The sequence below is a fragment of the Taurulus bubalis genome, assembly GCF_910589615.1.
Source record: "Taurulus bubalis genome assembly, chromosome: 5".
Lineage (NCBI taxonomy): Eukaryota > Metazoa > Chordata > Actinopteri > Perciformes > Cottidae > Taurulus > Taurulus bubalis.
Window position 1 is genome coordinate 25010949 of NC_136593.1, and position 22737 is coordinate 25033685.

Below are 22737 nucleotides of genomic sequence, written 5' to 3' on the forward strand. Positions count from 1 at the left end.
GAAGAGAAGCGAAGCTGCTGCTCGCTGTAACTCCCACACAACACGCTGGATTCCAGCAAACTTCTTGTGTGCCCCTTTAGAAGAGGAAAAAAAAGCCTCTCCTTTTCATTTGTCCTTTCTGTCCAGGCTAAGTCTTTTCTTTTTCCTCTCCCTCTTTAATCCGTCCCTCTATTTCAGAAAAAACACACACACACAAAACCAGGTTCACGCGGTGCTTTAGTGGCTAAAAGTGAAAGAGCTTTCTCCCTTCTTTGCACCGAGTTGAGCCTTGAATCGCTCTGGAAAATTGCTTCTTTTGAATAGAGGGAAGGAGGAACATCGTTTAATAGGATCCAAAGGGAGTCTGTGCTCTTAAACAGGTGGAAATTGGACGTCCTCGAATTTTATACAAATAGTAAGTAAGTATATAAGCCGGCGTGGAAAAGGAGGGATCCCATCTCCGAGGATTAGCACAGGATTTTGTTTTCTTCTCTTAAACAAAAAATTCCCAAAGTGGAAAAAGAAATAAGAAAATTAAATTAAAAAAAATACTTTGTTGTAAACCAAATGAAAGCATCATGCTTGATCAACTTTACAAATGCGCGTTTACGATGAAAACACAATTATGATAATAATATCTCCACCTATTTATCAAGAGGGAAATGGTTTCATATTTATGTGCAGCCCCCCGCCCCCCGGTGCAGGTTGATGGAGGCGTCTCCCTGTCACCCCGTGAAGAGTTCGATGCCCGCTGATGTCAGGAGACAGTGATCCGCGCGCAGGAGGCGGGCGCTGCCATCATGTGACAGAGAGCAGTCTGCTGGTTCCTCCACACCCATCTGACCCTTAAAGAGGTAAAACCCCAACACAGACTCAATTGATGCTCTCGCATTCTCCGGGAGGTGCGACTACAACATTTTCTCTCTTTTTTTTTCTTGTTGTCTTTTTTTGTACTCCTCTTCCTCCTCTTCTTCTGCCTAACGAGCTCTGTAATGTCCTGTTAATGTTGTGTGCACGAGTTAATGAGCATTAATCCATCACCCCTGGATGCATTGTTGCGTGGGGGGGTGGGGGGGAGGGATGGCCATTTGAATGCAAATGCGTGACACTGTGACAGCAAGGTGCTTATTAAACTGATGTGTCCTCCTGTCTGCGGTGCCGGGAGCTCAGGAGAGTGAAAAGACGCGGGGCAGCAGGAGGAGCGGGTCGGGAGTTGCTCACACCAAGTTCTAACTCAACTTAAAACTACAACAACAACAACAACATGGCAAGTTCTGCTTCCCTGGAGACGGTGATGTCCTGCGGTCGGACCGGGCCGTCCGCGGCCCCCAAGAGCCTCGCCTTCTCCATCGACCGGATCATGTCCAAGAGCTCGGAGCCGAAGCGCAGCGCGGAGGAGCGGTCCGAGGGGAAGAAGCTGCTGGGGCTCTGCTCCCCGGTGCCCTGCATGTTCCCGCTGCAGCCGTTCAGCTACGACCTGCAGGCCAAGGCGCTGATGAACTACTCGGAGCTGTGGAGAGCCAGTTTCAGGGGAGCTTTTTGCGGTTCCGTCGCCGCGCCGTGCAAAGGGAACTGCGGCATGTGCGGCAAAGCGGAGCCAGGTTTGAAGCAGCCGCTGCTGACGCCGGGCAGCCGGGTGGTGAAGCCGCAGGTCCTCCACCAGGCCGTGGCCGTGCCCAGCGGCGGCTCGCTGTACTATCTCAACTACCTGGACTCCGCGTACCAGCAGTCGGAGCTACTGGCCGGACACTGGTTCTCCAACCCGCAGGCGCAGGCCTCTCTGTCCGCGCACCACAGGCTGCTGCTGCTGGAGAACGCCAAGCTGGCCGCGGTGGGGTCAGAGAAGCTGCCCACGCCGCAGTACCCGCACAAGGAGCATCTGCCGGGGCAGCTGGACCAGATCGTGAAGGAGAACCACGGCCTGAGCGCAGAGAAGAACGGCGTCAAGACGCACAGCAAGCTGAGCAGCGGCGTCTCCAGCGCGGCGGACGGGAAGCCCAAGAACTTCACGTGTGAAGTGTGCGGAAAGGTAACTTGTTGTTTTGCTCTTTTTTTCCTGAAAAAATACATGTGCATTTCGTTAAAAAGGGATTTTAGACCTTTAAAGTACAGTAGGCCTATGTAATTATTATTATTATTAATAATTATTGTGTTGTTGTTATTGTTATCAATAACAATGATAATACGTATTATTCGTATTAATAATAATAGTAGTAATAAGAACAGTAATTCGTTATTATTAAACATTATCATTTTAAATTAAATTATATCCCAATGTTTCCAATTAAAACGAAAAAATACCCCCAAAATGAAATACCAAAAAATGAATTCTTCAGCAAAAAAAGATTCGATTCCAACTCGTTTTTATTCCTGTTTCTCTACATGATATTAATGCATATCCCCGGTGCTGTGTGTCCTCCGCAGGTCTTTAACGCGCACTACAACCTGACCAGACACATGCCGGTGCACACCGGGGCCCGGCCCTTCGTGTGCAAAGTCTGCGGCAAAGGGTTCCGGCAGGCCAGCACGCTGTGCAGGCACAAGATCATCCACACGCAGGTGAGGCGGACACGTTGTATTAATACTGGCTTTTAAAAATGCTGTATCTGATTAGATTTAGTTGTAACTGTTTTTTATTTTTATTTTTCCTGTTCAGGAAAAGCCTCATAAATGCAACCAGTGCGGGAAGGCGTTCAACAGGAGCTCCACGCTCAACACGCACGTCCGGATCCACGCCGGGTACAAACCTTTCGTCTGTGAGTTCTGCGGGAAAGGCTTCCACCAGAAAGGTATTTATAATATATATATATATATATATATATATATATATATATAATGAGTTTAAATGAGCATAATTAATCCAAACACTGCAGGTTTGCATCATGTTTTTTATTAGTTTTACGCGTGTGTTGTTGTCGTTAGTTTTGACCCTAAAACAGTGAAATAGTCCGCTGCATGTCGGTGTTCATGCTGCTGCCTGTGTATGAAACAACTATCGAATCTTTATGTTCCTCTGAGTTTAGCTCCTAAAATATATTTTCCAAACGCTAAAACAATTTGTTTTTAAACTCGGCGTTTGATGATATTATTTATAATATATTTCCAATCTTGACATATTTATTGTCTCCCTGGTATGAGACCGGGCGTCCTGCGGGTGAACGGGGTGACGGTCTCTATAGTTCCGGGGTGATTTTCTGGACTTTGTTCGAGACCAAAATGTCCATTCAATGGAGGAATTCCTGCACTGCGCTGCTGGTGGTTTTCGTCTCCTAATATAATTTGAAACTCTCTTCATGTTGGGTTACAGTTGTTCATCGTGTTTATTTTCGCCTGCACTTATTTATCGTAAAACAATATGTTACCACCGCCTTTAGAGAAAATAAAAATCCCGATTCCTCAGGACATGTTTATTTTATTTCCTCTAAACACGTTAGTCTGACTTCAGTCGACAGTATTCAGTGAAGGAATCCTCCGCCTGGTCGGTGATCCGGCTGGAAGCAGCGCCATATGCCGCCGCTCCTCTTCTCTCTGTGGGAGAATGAAAGGGGGAATAATTGCAGGCCCGCCGATGAGCGTGATGCGATCAGTGGAAATAGGACATGTCACTTTCCGCGGACTAATTCTCCTTCCAAAGACGGCAGCATTTGCTCTGGGTCAGCTGCGAGACCTCAGAGAAGAGAATCAGGGATTTTTTTCTTCCTTCATCGAGTTGTCGCTGCGCTTGATTCTGACAAAGTTTGACAACTTCTTGACTTCCCTGATTAATGAAGGCCTGGGCCGCGCTCTAACTTCACAGTGAACCGCTGACCTCTGTGTGTGCGTGTGTGCGTGTGCGTGTGTGTGTGTGTGTGTGTGTGTGTGTGTGTGTGTGTGTGTGTGTGTGCGCGTCCTCACTTGTGAGGTTCCCAGTAAACAGCACAGTTTCACTTTATCCTCTTTTCTTCAAGCCTCCTTTATGAAGATGGTCCATTTTTTATTTTTTTTTTAGATAGATTAGAGATTTTAGATTTTCTTGAATCCAGCATCATGTACTTCTCTGTTTTTTTTAGAAGAAATCCAGTCAGGAAAGTGCAAATGTGTACAGGTGGAATTACCTTGAAATAATCCAGATGCTTTCCCAGCCATGGCTGCTTTTAATTCATAAGCTTTGTGTTTAGTTTTTTTGGGCTTTAGTGAATGGAACTGATTTTTCTTATCGATGTTGTCCAGTTGGGATTCCACACTTTGTCTTGCAGAGGAAAGAAACATACGCTTATGTTCAGTCAGCCGACGTCTTCCTTTTAAATCAGAGCTGTTATTCACAGGAAGATGTCGGCCTGTCTGTTGTGGAATGTCATGTTTTATGTCATCTTATTCACACTGTGACACCGATGAAAGGATGATTACCGTTCTGATAAAAAAAAACCTCTTTATGATTTGAGTTGGCCAAACTAAATGTGAACTTGTGGTTTTCTCATGATTGTTTTGATATAAACACAAAGAATCAAGTCCTAATCAACAAGGGAAATCATTATTCATTATTCCTCTCCATCTCCCAGGAAACTACAAGAACCACAAGCTGACACACAGCGGGGAGAAGCAGTACAAGTGCTCCATCTGCAACAAAGCCTTCCACCAGGTCTACAACCTCACCTTCCACATGCACACGCACAACGACAAGAAGCCCTTCACCTGCGCCACCTGCGGCAAGGGCTTCTGCCGCAACTTTGACCTGAAGAAACACATCAGGAAGCTGCACGACGGCGTCTTCACGGCGCCCAAGGAGGCCTCCAGAGAGCGGGAGCTGCAGAGCTGAGGCGCGCCGCCGAGGCCTCGTTTCATCATTTAATGCTGCAACTCGGACTGTCGGGCCCCTGAAAGACTGCCGTGCTGCATCTGTGGCCCCGTTGAACAGCTTTTGCACGTCCAGAGAGGTTGTCCAATACAATTGGACACAATCACTTCAAGGGAACTGTGGTCATCCTATAAGATGTAGGATCCTGAGACACTTATGACTGGTCCCCTGCTGTAGGAATATGATGCGCCCAGAAGGGACCGACATGGGAGAGACCATCTGTTTCCACAGTGGAACTGTACATAATAGGTTATGGAAATAATTCAAAAAATGTTATTTAAAATGTGGATCATTGCCATGTTGTGTATTTCACAGAAAAAAAACAAGTTAATGTGAATAAATAAGTTATAACTTATAAAGAAAACTGAATGTTTGAGCCATGTTGTTTCTGTTTTTTTTGAAGGCATTTGAAAATAAAACAATGACGTCATATGATGAAAGTTGTGTTGGCTATACGTACAGAAACAATAAGGTTATAGCCGACCGAGAGACAACTCACGAACAAATTCATAAACACCATTATCAGAAAATAAAAGAAGAGCAGGAAACAAGAGAGAAAGAGTAAATGCACAATGACAATGATAAAAAAAAAAATCAATGAAACAACTGCACAGCTGTTGTTTTCTTTTCTTCTGTGATTTGTTTTTCATGTGGTTGTGTTTTGTTGATTTGTTGTTTGCTGTGTTTTTAACCTCAATATCAACAATTTACATGTCAGACATGCCAGATGATGAGACAGCTTCAAGAATTAAACACATATTTATAGAACATATATAATGACAGTATCAGTAAAGTTATGAAGTGCATTACGTCAAATTTATTTAGCTGAAGTTTTGATCCAAAGCGACATTCAGCCATGTGACCTTTCTTCTGGGACACAAATCATGCAACTTGATCAAATAACGCTACATTCAGATGACGACATTATTTTGATATTTCTTTATATTTCATGGGCCCAGATGCGCTTGAGTTCATGCTGTCCTGATGTCATTGGAGAGCTGGTTCCACCAAACCATATGACTATTCTAAAAAATATGAAATTGTTGTAGATAACACACACATACACATAATGATAATTATAATATATATATATATATATATATATATATATATATATATATATATATATATACATATATATATATATATATATATATATATATATTCTAATAATAATTAGGTTCATAATTACAGTGATCAGCATACATATATATTATATTATATATATATATATATATATATATATATATATATATATATGTATATATATGCTATATTCTAGGCATGTGCTAAACGTTGTGGGTGTTTTATTGTGAAGTGTGTTAGAAACCACATATAGACTCAGTCTGGCTGACTGTATGCTCTACAGCCACTTTGCTTCACCATTTATTGACAGACACGATCTTAATAATGGAGCATTTACACTTGACTTCGGCGTAATGGCGCAAATGATCGGAGATAACATGGACCCTTGAAAGAGAATTACATTAAGCGTCCCTCCGGCGGGGGGCGGGCTGGTTGCGGAGGGGGTGCAGCGGGTGTAGAGCTTACGTCTGCATCCGGAGCCGCTCATCAGACCGGGAGATAATGGAGCACTCAGGCCGCAGCTCCTCATCTGGGCCTCCGTGTTAATAGAGCACTAGTTATTCTCCTCACGGCTACTGGAACAATATTATCCTTGCACACATTCTGTGGAGAGGCAGATCCGTGCTCCCAAATGGCGCTCTTTCTATTAACAGCCAATTAGCGCGCAGCCGGCCCGGCCCGCAGGAGCCCGGCCGCCTCACATGCAGGATGACCGCCGCCTCGTCACTGGGAGGAGGGAGGGGGGACGAACAGGGAAGACGGGCCTTTCTTCTTCTTCGCGGCCTCGGCACCTTATTGTAGCTCCAACAGCTTTAAGATGAAATTATTTCAACTTCCATGTTAACAAAAGCCTCGGCTGTTGGCGGGATGGAAACATTTGGGGGTGAAGCGACAACAAGGCGAGTTTAGTTCCACAATCCGGAAGGACTAAGTTATCACTATATTAGACGTTATTGTTGGATTTATTCGTTTTTTTTTTTTACAAAGTTTGATCAAGTCTCTTGGAGTCAGGAGCTATAACCGCTCAAAGTATATCTTCAACACAAGTTATATATTAATTTAACTGAACTAAAAAGAATATTCTAAAAATAAAAATAAATGTCCTAGGTTCACTTCCAGCTGTGGACCTTTGTCTCTCTCCTCATGTGTCACCACTGCACTGCCCAATTAAAAATATGCCAAAACAATGACAATAATAATAATTTGGGTAATGTTATAGTTTATGCTGTTTCAATTAAAAAGGTAATCGTTTTAAAGAAATACAAATGGGTTCAAGATATTCATCCCGAATCAGAATCTGCTTGTACAAATGTAATACTTGCACTTTTAGGATGTGCGCTCCAATTAACACCTTACGCAGCGCCGGGCCGTGCGCGTGCGTGGTGACGCGTCCGGACATCTGCTTCATGTGTCTGTGTGCACACTTTTTACCTAATGGTTGCCCGGTGTTATCCACATGACACGGAGGGAACAATGTGCTCTACAGGACGCGACTCGTATCCACGGCGATGTGTGCGGTGAGAACCAGAACACACACAAAACAACGAAACGCGCACGCAGCCGCCGTGTGCGTGCACGTGAGTGCAGCGGGGCACGGAGAACAACAACGTCCACGTGAGTAGTAAACAACCTAAAGGCGAGCAGGTTGCCCTTTTCTTACCTCTCTGCAACATGTGAGCAACCGCCGCATGTCCACAAACACGTTAATTGACCAACGGGAGCTTTAATTAAGGCGCGCGATGCGGGAGGGGAGGGGGGGGGGGGGGGGGGGGGGGGGGGATTACACGCGGGGGGGAGGAGCGCGGGAGCGCGCGCTAATCGGCTGTCAACAACATGAGGACATCTTTCTTTTGCTCTCCCCGCCACCGGGGGGATCACCGGGGATTCAGGCAATTTACGGGCCACAAAGGATCTCGTTTGAGACAGGAAGAGAAGAAAAGAGAGAGGCGGACTTTTTTGTCTGGCCGATTGAATTGATTGTAAATGGGAGATTAGCGGGGAGCGTCAGCAGCGGCCCGTAAGTGCCCGGTCGAGGAGGAGGGAGAGAAAGGGACCAATTAAGTCTACCAAATGTTAACTTACATCAGTTTCCCCTCAGTTTAGCCCACATGAAATTCCAATTAAAGCGTCCCAGCCCCCCTCTTCAGGAGAGGGAGGAGGGGTGACAGCTAGTGTCCTGCAACCTGCAACTTCCCCACAGCATCTGGTAACATTACAGGCAATGCAATTACAGGCCATGTCCCATTCCGATAGCTACACGTCTCACACCAGTCATGAGCTTCATTGATCACTTCACAGAACCAACAACAACAATCACATGGCACAAGGTGGTCAATACAAACTATGGGCAACAACATAAGCACTTTTACAGTTCTATGAAAATAAATCCATATACCGTAAAGTAAAGACTGAGGTTCTCACACAATCATCATCTTATAGTTGCATTAAATAGTTTCAGTGTTAACTTGTTGAGTGTGAAGCATTTTAAATATCAGTAATAATGCGTTTCATGTCTTTGATTATTACAGTTGCTTGTTGGTGACATTCCTTTGACAGGTTTGAGTTCCAATGTTTGTAGAAGGTTTTATGGATGTTTATTACAACATTCCTGCATTCGTTCATTTTTACAAAGGTGTATTGATCTGCCTTTGAGGACATTTCTACAGAAAGTGCATTGTCACCTAATAGATATTGTGAGTGTAACCCAGTTCTATGAATGCTGTCCTGGTGTGATCTAAAGGGAAACCATTGAGCAGAACATTCTATTTTCATGGTAGAATGCTCTGACAGCAGTGAGGTTTACAGACCCCCCTGCAAAGCTTTAAGTGGGGAAAAAAACAGTGTGTTGGAAACAAGTCTCATTGCTATTTTAACATGTGTTATGAATGGGCAGTGGTTGTCCTGTAGGCTCCGTAATCGACATCCATTGGCGCCATTTTAAGGGCAAATGGTGAAAGGAAAGAAGATATGAACGTTTCATCCCATCCGTCTCATTGCATTTGCTTGTTTTTTCTTCTTCTGCCAAGCAGCAGACTGCAAAGTTAATATTGAGATACAATTCAGATAGGAACCAAAAAGACTTGGACTGCCTCCCCCCTCCCCCAACCCGCCACACAGCCCAGCCCTCGTTAGGGGAGCACTGGCCCTGCGGCACAATGAGTCTCCCAGATTCATTGTAAAGTGCTGAGGGGTTAATGAGCAGTGCCTTCTCTTCCCTCTCTGGCTCTGTTCCTGCTTTCAACGAGAGGCAGTTGAAAGGACGGAGGATGGAGCGGGTGTCAATGGAGTTTAGATCTGTTGAGATGTCATGTTTAAAAACACATTTATGTTACACTTCACATGCGCACATTTCACATTATGTTTACCGAAGAAGACGCCGTCGTTGACCGCGATTCGGCTTCAAAAAGCGTCGCCAGCAGGCCGTGAATGTGTCGGGGCTCGGCGCCGAGGGATCCAGGGTGTGATGCATGGAAATGAGCCACTCAAGAAGCAGCCGAACACACAGATTAAAATGGAACAGCCGCGGCATTCACTCGCACCTCATTTAGATTCTTTTACAGAGTCAACCCCGGGCCTTTCTCCAGCAAAAACCTCATCAAGATGTCTTAAAGACGGCGGCGAGCAGCTTGTCCCTGGGATGTGCCTACCCGCCTGCCTTGGCATGTCAAGGGCACGGCGGGCCAGGAGTGGCTGTGAGGGTAAGTGATGGGCTGCTGGGAACTGAGCAGGGAGGGAGCTCTCATCGCTGATCTGTTGTAAGACTCCACTCTCTGACCTCCGTCTATCTGGTCTGTAGCTGCAGGCAGAGGAGCTGAGGGGGAACCTCCCTCTCTGGAAGAGGAAGAGGAGGAGGAGGAGGGTGAGCCTTCACTGACAATGAAGGCTCATAATATTATTTCTAACTGTTTGACACATTTCATGGGTTGGCCATTTCATGACCAAATAAAACATCCTAAAATGTGCAATATTGGCTGCTCTGCTGTCACATGTGTTCTGGTCGTGAAGTAAGATTATCTAAAACACTGAGAACTTAACAAATGCTTTGGAAGATTTAAATCAGAGGTCAAACTTCATGTACAGTATAAGTGTATGTAATGAGAAAAAGTATTATTTATGTTGTAAATTGGCCTTTTTTTGTTACTTTATGATACAATTATATCTCTTGTGCATTTCATCACTTTTCATTTGTACTAAATGTTATTTTGTGAGATTTAATTTATAGTTTAAATCATTTACATGTTTCCAAAAGTATGTATTATTAAACATTCATTTTGCAGACTTAAACATTTGTCAGGACCATGTTGGCATATTGAGAGACCCCACCGGTTGATGAGCTCTCTATTCTATCAAGACACACGTCAAACGTCTGTGCAGATTAACCAGAGAAGAACTGTATGGCGATAAGCTATAAGAGCTATTAGAGCTATGAGAGCTATGAGAGCTATAAGAGCGTGTGCAAACACTTCTCTTCATTTGTTCTTCGACATCTTCGCCCTCATATTTACAGCCCTGTCTTAATGTCTTACTGTCTCGCTTTCTGTTTTTATTTGTTTTCATTTATTGACCCGTTTTAATTACTCAAAGCACCTGTTGGCTGCTTGATGTTCCTGTTTTTACAACGCTGTACTATGAATTAACGTATACTAACTTTATAAAGAGTTATTGTAGGCTAGAGGCCCTAATTTAGAGTGGATTTACACACGATCACAGATGTCAAAGACTGCAACTCTGTGCACTGAGTGAACCAAATAATTAAAGTAAACAAAGTCTTTTGTAATTTACCCCCTCTAGTTCTGACCCACACGGTAAAAAAAATGATGATAAAACGAGGTCTTTATCAGACAATGAGTCTATTATGAGAAGAGCTTATGTTCAATGTATATTTTTAGTAAAAAAGTTTTAAAAAAACACAAAAGGTATGAAATTATGCCAACAAGCCAAATCAACACACACACACACACACACACACACCTCACAGTCTATTCAAATATGCATCTCTTTGTCCAGCTAATTACAAGCAAATTAATTTGATCATCTGCCGCTGCAAAGCAGGGAGCCATTTTCACCATCACGCTCCGGCTGCACTCACATCTCCTCCAGTGGCATTAGAGCAGTGTGTCTTTGTCAGGGAGGATCAGTTGATTTGGGGATGTCCGGTGCCTCGGCTAATCCTTTTGACCTGACCCGGCCCTGCTGGGAAACGGCCTCTCCTCCTTCACTCCAGCCCACCGTGTGAGTGATGCACCACTCTGCTCGCTCACACAATTAAAAGACCCCCTCAGACAAAATTAAACTTTACATCATGCTACAGGCTGAGGTCAGTGCGGGATGAGCATTCACTGGAAAGACATAATAAAGTAATAACAGCAACAACTTGTTTTCATGCTTTTCCTTGAAACTGCGTGTTTAATTAATGCTGATAAGACTGAGGAAAGGGACTGAAGTCAAACAACTCATTTGAAAGACAATTAAAGCAGCAATTAGGCAAGGCAAGTTTATTTGTATAGCACTTTTCAACAACAAGGCGATTCAAAGTGCTTCACATAAAACCATTAAAAGCATCAAAACATAATGCAGATTTAAAAACAGTTAAGAAAACATTAAAACAGTCAAAAAGCAAAATAAAAATTATGTGGTTTAATAATAGACGTTCAGATTTGAGCTGCTCATTGAGTCTTTACTTGTTCTAGTGCTAGTGATGATCTCTATATCTGGATTGGTTGCTTTCACTTGTGATTGGCAGTTTGTTACAAACCCCACCTTTTCACAAGCACAAACTCTAAATTTGTTTTGTCAGGGATTTAACATTTTTCTGTGACAGATTATCCAGGATCACTGATGTTAGGTTAAGTTGAGCCAGGGTAAGGCAACAAGAGCCTGACTGAGATGAAGTCGCTTAGTGATGAATGAGTCGTGGAAACGTTCACTTAAGGGGAACACATCACAATGTTTTTTGTTATTTCTTCATAAAAACGCCATGAACTAGATTGTTTAGCTTTTTGTGTGCTAAAAATGCACTGGAATGCTAATAGCTGAAATATTTATTTTAAATAGCTGAAAATGGTGTTGGAAAAATATTTTGAAGCTCCTCTCCACTCTGGTGATGACATCAGTTTAGATCCATGGAGCACAGTCCAGAACAAACTGCCAAGATCTTAGATATCAAATGAAAACATTTCTCTTTTCCTATTATTTTATATATTGCTTATTTTTATAAATTATATTAATAGTTACCTTAGATACTGTTTTACGTACGTTGTACTATCATTTAATCATATCTAATACATGGGTGTTCCTTTTTGTTAAAAAATAAACTCATCTGTCAAGCTGTCAGAGCTACCATGGAGCCCACACTGCCACTAATGCACTCACTGATGAATTATTATTTAGATTCTGGAAAAAGTGAAACCACAGATACAATGTGTGTTTGAAGGATACATCCAGGATGTCAAACTGGTTCTGCAGTGAACAGGTGAAAAAGATAAAGACAGAAGTTAAAGCTACAGATCACAGTGTAAAAGTGAACCACCACATCACCTGGAGATCCAGACAGAAGACAACACCGTTCCTGTAAAGATGAGTAGGTACTTATTCACTGTTAATATTATTAAAAAGCTAAAGCAGCAAATTTATCAGGCAACAACCTCCAATTCTGAAAAGTGAAACCAATTTGGAAGTATCTGTATTCTCTCTACTGCCATCAGGGGGCGACTCCTCTGGTTGTATAGAAGTCTATGAGAAAATGACTTGATTGCTTAATTACTTCATTCTTGATTTATTCCCTCAGTAAACATTGTAAACATGAGTTTATGGACTCAATTTCTAGTTGCAAGTCGTCTTCAATACAGCATGATGTTCATTAAGTAAATTATGGTCCATTTAGAGTCAAATAGACCATAAAGCAGGGGATGCTTTAGGGCGGGGCTATAAGGTGATTGACAGGTCTCTACCATGGCGTTGTCTGGTTTGAGGACTTTCTGTGTTTTCATCTCATAACCACAAACCTTTCACAGTGTTTTCAGTTCAATTAATAGGAACCTTTGTGGTCACCATAAAAATGTTTTATTCAGCATTCAGTTGTACTTCAGTTGTGCGCCAACCTCTCGTCACTGGTTGCAAAACCAAGATGGGGACGACCAAAATGCAGAACTCAAGGCTTCAAAACTATAGTCGAGGTGACTACGTCCACTTCTTACACACTGTCTATGATATTTATACCATTTGCAGCCTCTCACACTCAACCATTTACAACGTGACGTGTTAAATCCCAGAGGGTTCAGGGTTACGGCCTAGAGGGAGATTAAGATTGGGACCATGTCTCTATTAAAAGGCACACTACTTCCTGAATCGTCCCTGATGTGTTTGATATATTAGCCCGGGCGTGAAAAGATGTCCCTCTTTGCCGTAAAAGTAAAAGATGTTTTTAAAGTGGCACTGCAGCAGTCAAAACCCAATCAGATGAGTGATTACCCGTGTGCTTTTTCTCAAGTAAAGAAACCAACTGAAGTGTTTGCTTTGACTGGTGTGTGTGATAGTAAACTGATTAGAGTGTGATAAAGGCCTTCATTAAGAATCAAACACAACGCGCCGGTGCCATGTGGGAATCCACGCCAAGGCACAATCGATATCAACAAAAGGCGCAAGAACACAAACACAAAATTCGTACGTGTCCTTTCAGCAGCCCACTTAATCCGCCAGTCGATATGAATAGCGCCGCACACTCTGACTCTACCAGGCGACCGCAGAAAGACTACCGTCGAAGCACAATCGATACAGCACTGAAGTGGAATTCAGCGAGCGAACCCCCCTCCCACACACACACACACACACACACACACACACACACACTGGGATTCTCTTAGAGCAATAATGCAGCTCAAGTATATTCAAGTCCAGCCAGGGAAGAATTCTCACATTAGCTCAAGAAAGCTGGTTCTGTTTGAGTGCAGGGAATTTCAAAAATACAATATAAAAGAAAAGCTTTTTGTGCCAGAAGGAGCTCCGGGAGAGCCGAGAGGTTTGTGATTACAGTGATGGCGGTGAAGTGAGGGGCTGTTAAAGAGGAAATGTTACAGCCAAGCTACCTTAAGGCCAGTGTTGCTTCCTCTTAGTGTACAACCTGAAGCCTTCTATTTAATGTAAGGCAACATGACAATCGTGGAGGCCTCTGTGACGGAGGAGACAAAGAGCTGGCAGCCCGGGCTCCTAAGTAGAGGTGACATCCCATGATCAAAGGACGGGCTCTGGACTTACAGGCTCACACGGGGTCAAAGGGAGGACTCAAACAGCGCCACGAGGCACGGCGCTCAGCGGCCGCTCGGATCTGTGGAATCCGGACGAGAGAAAATGATACTCTTCAACAATAGCGTTCAGTGGTCATTTGCAATTTAAATGGCATCAGCAGTTGATACAAATGTGGGATCTCTCCGCGCTCGAGATCCAAACAAATGCAACAGACCCAAAGTGTGAAATAACGGGCTGCAAAAAAACGCAGCACGCCAAAATATTTTCCCTCCTCCATTCTTCCCCTCCCCTTCACTTGCCCCTGCTACACCCGCAGCATATCACTGAATGAAATGCAGCGTGCAATTACCCATTATCCAATCAACTGGAGTCAACACTTAACCATTTGCGCGGCTCTGGGCTCAGCCAATTATCTGTCAGGGCTCTCAGTGGGCTCTCAATAGCCGAACCGCGTTGCATAATCGCACACGGCTCCGGATTCACGCCACCAGGGACTTGAGGAGGGCTGGAGGAGAGCCGGGCAGCCGTCTGAGGGGGTCAATGTTGTCGTCGCTGGCTGGCAGGATGAAACGAGGTCTGGTCACTGACAACAGGGGCGACCGGGCTCCAGCAGCCCCGCGGGGCCTCGGCCATTAGAATACATTATGCCGGGCTAGTCATTTGGAAGGGCTCCAGATCGTGCTCTTCAAAACCCTTTTAGATAATTTGCTACATCGCGTCTTCATCAGCCCCCCCTCACTATCCGATCTTGTCACCCGTGATCGGACACACAGCCTTAATACCTCCCCCAACTATACAGCTTCCTTGAATCCTGGCCTTGACCTCCCAGCCCTGTCCTGCCCCTCCACTAAACCAGCACCCAGCCCCTACCAGTCCAGACTGGTCCAGTCAGTCAGTCAGCGGTGGCCTCTGGCCAGTTGACCCCCGAGGGCCTGCGCACTGGGGTCCCAGCTGAGGAGCCGGGGCAGCTGCCAACCACCAGCCACTTCAACCCCGGCTGTCCGGATGATTGCATTTGTCAAGCCGCCACTCCGCGTCAGCCCAGCGCAGGTCTGATCACGACAATTAGGGGTTAAAGAGAGAGAGGGGGTTGCAGAGAGAGAGAGAGGGGGTGTCTTCATCCACCCTGGCAGCGAACAAGCAGGTGCCCTGTTTCTTTTACATATGGTGTTCCTCTCATTAGTCCTGTCTCTGTTCTGTACATCCACCTTCAGTTACATCAGCCACATGCAGAGCGGGATGTGTTGTTGTCGTGACCCCTGTGACATGAAGGGAGGCAGTCATAATGCATATTGGCTAATTTAACAAATGGTGGCTGACAAAGCCAAGGCCTCCAATAACCAACAGAGCTCAAACAGCGAGGGGATGTACCAGCGCCATACCTGACTGGGGTCTTGATAGCAACATAATATTTATTTATTTATATTTATATAAACCTCAGAATATATTTATAGATTACAGACCTCGTAAAAAAAGAAGTCAAATTCAATAAAATAAGCCAAACTTCTTCAATGCATTAATGTTGAATTATATCAGTACAAACGTGTCTAATAGTGCAACAATAAAAATAAGCAATCAGTCTCTCAGTGGGATCACATGATCAAATTGTCACATCTCTATTGTTCAAATGAAGTATTAAAAACAAAAACAGCTGGCACCGCTTTAAACATCAGTTTGATTACTTTCGGTCATTTTGCTTGTATTTTGATAAATTGTGGTGAACAACAATATTATGAAATATCATTCATCATCTTGCACATGCAGAGTCCAAAGCTTCAGCTTTTCCTTTTCTTTTCATATGTATGACACTGGCTCCCTCTACTGGTTGTGAAACAACACTGCAAGGAAGTCAGTAAAAGATGCTTGGTGCTCAAACACAACAGTGTTTTCCTCATGTTGAGTGTTCAATGTGAAGATGTCCTCACAGAGAACTGTTTCTGTTGCTGCTGTTTACTTTCCTTATGAGGCAAATATAAAAACAACTGCACTCCAGGAATCTACTACAGGTTGTTTGGTTTGTCATGCGTTTGTTGTGGTACAACTGAATTCATTGTGCATCCTAATAATGAAATGATATATAAATGATCCTTGAATCAATGTTTAAAATAAGTGGCTGTAGTGGACTGATGCCTTTAAATAGAAGGTGCATATCCTTCTGATCCCCGTATCATACTGGAGTTGGCCTGCAGCATAGTTCATACACATACCTCTTTCTTTCTCCCTCCTCTCCTCTTTCTCACTCTCTCTTCCTCTCTTTTCTAAATGCTGTATCACGGGATCCATTTCCATTCCACACAGGAACCGCTTTTCACCAAAGAACTCTGGTCGTAGGATGCAGTGGACAATCCACAGGTTTTTGTCTTTCCGGCTGCAGTGGCTCGTTCAGCATCACCGCTCTGATCGAACAGTCCTGGGTTTTGGGAGAGGAGGCAGGCCCTGGCCTTTAGCTGTGCTGGGTTTCTGTTTGGCTCTCTTGGGAGGCTGTCCTGGACCATGAGTAGGGTGTGGGCCTTTACCCAGGAGAAAGTGCTCCCAGGCTGGGATAGATTCTTCCACAGACACCCAGTATCTTGTCTAGAACAGAGAAACCACAAATGCCTTGGTTACAAACCTCTTAGTCACCAAAGTGACTCCATTATGAAGGTTCAACCCGTTGTCATCCCCAACTTGTCATAAAGACGCTTAGTCAGCATCAGGCAGCAACCTCCAGGTCTGAAAAGTGCCGCAAACTTGCATTCTCTCTAATGTCCATCAGGGGGCGACTCCTCTGGTTGAATAGAAAGAAGTCTATGAGAAAATTACTACTTCTCTCTTGATTAATTCCCTCAGTAAGTATATCTCTAGTTTAAAGTCTTACAGCTTTAGTAAATCATGGTCCATTTAGAGTTAAATAGACTATAAAGCAGGGGATGCAAAACAAAACAAAACCGTTTGAGGCGGCGCGAATATGCGGATAATATTATTAACCCAGACACCATGGAGCTTGATGTTCTGACTTATGTGGAATTTACACAACAAGTATAAAGCAGAACTGGTGGTTATTTCCATGGTGGATGAAGGAAACGGTATCCGTTTTACGGAGATAAGCCAGACGCAGTTCCTGGAGGAGTCGGTGAAATTCACCGAGCTGTGTGCGGCTATGGATGGTGTTATGAACCCAAACACGAGGGCGTTTCATGTTCCGACATGTTTGGGACTTCCACAACAATTCTAAAGCAGAACTAGTGGTTATTTATTCCATAGTCGACACCGGAAAAGATAACTATTTCACAGAGAGAAGCGACGGCGATAAGCCACGCCCCCTTTGTTGCGGCGCGATTTGTCCTTCTCGCGTTTGGTGTGAACACCCTCGTTTCACTCGCGCGGGTAAACTGAAGCGGTACGCGCGACGCCACAAATCATGTTGCGTTCGGTGTGAACACAGCAAAACAGTTTGGTTGCCTAAACATGTTATAGTCAGTGTTCTGTTATACTTAGCTCCACTCTTGTGACACTTCTGGTTCCAAAAACCAAGATGGCGACTCCCACTTCTCATAAACCATCTCTGGTCAGAGCCCTTTCTGGCACACTGGGTATCCCAGAGCGTAAGAAGCTCCGTCGCGGTCTCAGTGAACACGTGGTTACAGTTACAGTTACAGTTCAAACTAAAATGTTTGCTGAGGCTAAGGCAACAAAACATGTCTTCTGGGTGAAAGTCCTGTGTTTGTTTGACCGGTCCCTCCCTCCCCTCCCCTCTCACCCGTGCTACTTTTAGTTTTCAGTCTTATTACTGCATTGCTCTGAGCGTCTGACATTAATGCGGATGGGTTTACGATGTAGTTATTTGTAGTCAGAAAACCCACAAGTGAGTTATCAGGATTACGTCCGAATTTGTATGCGCAAAGCTACAAATCAGTCAGACACTTTTACACCACCACATAAATAGAGCCGTGTTACCTCCAGAGCCAACAGGTTTGGGCGTGGCAGCTGTCTTCCTCTGAGACGGCCTTCTATCTTCTGTAAATCCTGCAGTAACAGAGAGCACACACAGTTCACTACCCACTCTGTAATCGTTATGCTAATCTTAGCCCTTCAGTTTAGTCAATACTCAATATGCATCTAAATGTCCCTGCAGTGTTACTGGGTTAGAGATGATGAATGCACTGAATAAACCAGCCACCACTTTCAGACAACTTCTACACACTCACAGTGGCTTCAGATGAATGTGAACACACAGTCCACACACTGAAACACCAATACTATGAGGTTGAACAGCTGCCACTAATGACAATTCCATTTTCAATTCATCCAATTTCTATTTTTTTGATTGTCTGTTTACTCGATAAAAATGCATGTGTGAATGTCAATGAAATAGCCAACGATGACAAGGGATGTCACATCTAAAGGCAGGAAACAGAGAATGGTTGCTTTCAGCTGATAAAAGGCTTAAACGGTTTTCAGTTGACTGAGTCAATCAGTATTTTACATTTTAAACGCAGTCAAGGTGTCAATCAAGCCCAGTCTGCACACCCCCACACAGGGGAGCTTTAAAGCAGCTGTGTGGACATCACTGTGTACTTTGGAGGATGTATGAATAACCCCTTCCACCTGCAGCAGTGTGCTGTTCCTGTGGCGGGCCGCCTCAGACTCCTCCACCTGCTGCCTCCTCTGGAGCTTCAGCTGCTCTCTGAGACTCTCCATCTGCTCCAGCAGATCTGCTCTCTGTCCTAGACTGATGTGAGACACACACACACACACACACACACACACACACACACACACAGCGGAGAAAGCACAAATGTCAGAAGGATGCAGTATACTCCACCTCCAAGTGTGAACTGCCCCAGTTCTGCTGGGTTTCTATTACAGCCAGTGGCCGTTCTAGATCATTTCAAGTGGTCAAACTATTACACACCTCAGGAGGTGGAGGTCGTTCACTAATCAGAAGGTCTGGGGTTCAATCCCTTGCTACTGCCGTCTACATGTCAAAGTGCCCTGGTAAGATACTCAAACCCCAAATTGTTGTGAGTGTGTGTGTGTGTGTGTGAGAGAGAGACACAGAGTGCATGTATGTGTGTGTGTGTGTGTGTGTGTGTGTGAGAAAGAGAGAGACTGAGTGTGTGTATGGGTAAATGCTGGCTAGTGCTGGAAAGCGCCTCGAGTGCTCTATAATCGCATTAACATGACATGACATGGGGGAGAGACAGAGACCTCTCCACGTGGAGGTCATGGCGTGTTCCAGGTTTGGAGCAGAGAGAGGTGGAGGCTTCTTGCCCGTGAGTCGGGTGGTAGTGGGCTTTGTGCTTGTAGTTAATTACACTTAGAAAACAAGTGGAACTGTATATCCGACTGACAACGTGTCGCTTTATTGGCTGCCACAGCCGTTTAAAGCAGAGGGGGAATACCCATTAATCTGCACAGGTATCTGTAAAGTACGTGTGAATATTCCCTAAAGTCTTCGAGCTCGCTAGCTAGCTTCATGGAAGGAGAGTCACAGACTCCATTGGGGTCGCTCAAACGGCTCAGTGCTCGCCGGGGTTAAAGATGAAGGACTCACATTCCTTCGTGTTTCTCAATTAATTCCGTTTCTTGGGGTAAAGACGCAGACATTGTGGGTAGAAATCGCGCTTCCACTGATCCTCCGAAGGGTTGTAGTCTATCAAGCTAACAGCACGTCGACAGAAAACGACCGGAAGACAAGCGATGTGTACTTCAAAATAAAGGCGCAAGTTGTTTGGAGAAGAGCGCATCACCTTTCGAGTTTGTTATACTGAACATGTCTGCTGCTCCTGGACACATGTTGCTCATATCATACTATTATTACGTATACAATATTAGAATAGTACTCAAGATGTATTACTCTGCATTAACATGCTTTCTATAAAACATGTTTTAACACATACTACTGTATTATTATGAAACTTCTGTTCGGAAGTTCTAATAACATCAGAAAACTGGACAGCTTGCTGAGCATTACCGTTCATAAGGCACCTATACTGCCCTCTAGTGGTTCTCTTTGAGCAAGCAGTTGATGAATGAGAGGCAAATAGATTTAAGTATATTGTGTTACCCTTCCTTCTCTCTCTGTGTGTGTGTGTGTGTGTGTGTGTGTGTGTGTGTGTGTGTGTGTGTGTGTGTGTGTGTGTGTGTGTGTGTCATTCATTCATTCATAGGGTGAGAACAGGGAGGAATCTGCTGGAAATGACTCATACAGCTAGCATATCTGACGTGTGCGCCCCATAAGTGTTAAAACAATCAAATGTGGACAGATGAGTCTGCATGGATACCCAAAACAATCCAAACAAAGTAATACAGTAACTGGATTGAAGTTTACATCCAAAATATGGACATAAAGCTACGCTAACGTTAGCCAATGGTGGAGAGACAGCGAGTGAGATTACGGACAGTGGCAGGCGAGTGGCTCAGCCATCAAATTACTGATAAATCAAACTCATCTCCTCGAAGTAAATTAACATTTTACTGTAACTATTGGTACCCAACCTCAGAAAACATTGGCTAAAGTTAGCTTAGCTATATGATTGTTTGCCAGGTGATATTTGTGTTTTTCAGCTGAATAACTAAGTCATCGTATACCACTATTGCACTTCTGGCAAATTGTAATGTGGAAATACATTTTCCTTCTCAAGTTTACATCAATCATTTTAATAAAGTCCCCTATGGGCTTCCATACACGACTGGAAACTGAAATAACACAGTCCGCATGACATGGCTGAGGCTGACCCATGGCTGATCCCTGCTGGGTCGCTGCTCAGCGCCCCAAAGCATGATTTGTGGAATAGTTGCTTTATTTATCCACCAGGAGAATCAGTGATTATGGAAACTGAAACAGTTTACTGCCATCAGACTGCTGTAGTTTGACATTTCACTAAATTTGCCCTTTTCTTTGGGGTAAAAAGATCATTCCCTCACACCCACCAACCTCCCGTTGTCCCCAGGCTGAATTGTTGGGGAAGTATGTCTCAAATAATCCAGAAGACATCAAGACATTAAAGGTTTATTTATTTTTGATATATGCTGTGTGGATTATTATTACTGTTTTACTGTTTACTTTTATTTATTACTTGTTTTTTATTTTACTATGTGTCTCTTGCTACTGTAATCCTGCAATTTCCCCACTGCAGGACTAATAAAGGATTATATTCTCTTCTCTTATCTTATTTCATTCAACACCATATACAGTGGCATAACTTGAGAGCTGGAACAAGATGATAGACAATATATAAATACATACTGTCAGATGGAGTGATGGCTAATATTATACTTCAGGCTGAGTGGCTGTGACCTTTTGGGAACAGTTTGTGAGAGCTGGACCTGGCTAACGACAACCTGAAGATTCTCAAGTGAAGCTGCTCTCTGCTGGGGTTCAGAATGGAAACTCTCTGGTCAGATTGACCGTGATAACTTGATCTCTGAAGTCTAAGATAGCAGTTTGTCTTCTGCTTTTGGCTTCAGCTTTCTGACAACACAAAGGTGGGAAAGGTAAAAGGTAGCTGCCATCACCGAGACAGGTTAGATGACTGCTATCAGCTTCTGTGTGCAAGTGGACTGACATTGAGTGGAACGTTTGCGTTAATATAGCAGTGACTTACAGAGAAATTGGCAGGAAGGGAGAAGGTAACCACATATGTGAGGGAGCGGGGTTGTATTGCTCTGGCAATGGTTATTCTGTCACAATAACAGAAACAGAACCAGTTCCCCCCACCCACCCTCTGTCAGTAGCAGTGGCTGGTCGTTTGATTTTTTTTTAGCTGTGCCTTCAGTGGATCAGCTGTTTAACACACCACTGAATTGAGCAACACTAGTTAAAGCCATGAATGGATTACTGAACGGTTTAATGACACTGTTTTCTAATTAGTGTCCCCTGGAACGGTTTCCGTTGTGTCGTGTGCCACATTTCTTTGTTTACTCTATTTGTAGCACTTTTAAAATGTTGCACGTGTTGTCTAATTGATGACGGTTTCTTAATTTGGTCTATTTGCACGTTTTCTGAATTTGTCATATGTTGAGATCTCTGGGCTACCATAGAGGGGTACAAAGCACTGGTGCTATCCCTCAATGCTAGCTCCCACAGTCCAACCATACCCACATTCCTGGTATTAAGTACAGGTTTAGTTGTTTCCAGTGTTCCAAACCAGAGAACACAGAGATCAATCTCGAAAATACACATTTATAATCATTTGTAATTTTTCCCTATTCATCCTTTTTTAAATCCCCAGATTTATTTTATTTCTCAGCTCAGCAGCTATGATATGAAATAAAAATGTGATGGATCCAGTATAAATACAATCAGATGTCCACACAGTAGGGTTTTTCTTCCTAAAATGTATAAAATGATGTGAATTTTATATGAAGAGTTACATTTTAGTGGCTCTATACATACCTGCCCATGTCAACTATATTGTTAACACTACAGCACTTAGAAGGTTCAGAGAGGTCCAAACTTTGTGGGAAAAATAACTCATCATTTTTACAATAAAATAAAATGTTCCAATTCAGTTCTGGGTCCCTACACACAGAGGGCGAGAGACTTTCTACTCTGTTCAGGTATTACTCCACTATATATTTACATAGATAATAACTGTTTAATTATATAT

General features: G+C 43.8%; 2 protein-coding genes across 2 annotated transcripts; one reads left to right on the forward strand and one right to left on the reverse strand.

Annotated features, from left to right (window-relative positions):
- Window positions 1-1243: 1243 nt before the first annotated feature.
- On the forward strand, window positions 1244-4774 carry fezf2 (FEZ family zinc finger 2; the record flags this gene model as incomplete). The annotated part of the gene is made up of 4 exons (XM_079218615.1): window positions 1244-2008; window positions 2404-2538; window positions 2636-2768; window positions 4518-4774. 4 exons carry the CDS (start codon window positions 1244-1246, stop codon window positions 4772-4774), a joined length of 1290 nt encoding a protein of 429 aa, XP_079074741.1.
- Window positions 4775-15039: 10265 nt separating this feature from the next.
- Window positions 15040-22531, reverse strand: cep15 (centrosomal protein 15; the record flags this gene model as incomplete). The annotated part of the gene is made up of 5 exons (XM_079218811.1): window positions 15040-15195; window positions 16550-16717; window positions 18080-18148; window positions 18731-18854; window positions 22524-22531. The coding sequence occupies 5 exons, from the start codon at window positions 22529-22531 to the stop codon at window positions 15040-15042; spliced, it is 525 nt and encodes a 174-aa protein (XP_079074937.1).
- Between the last annotated feature and the right edge of the window lie 206 nt (window positions 22532-22737).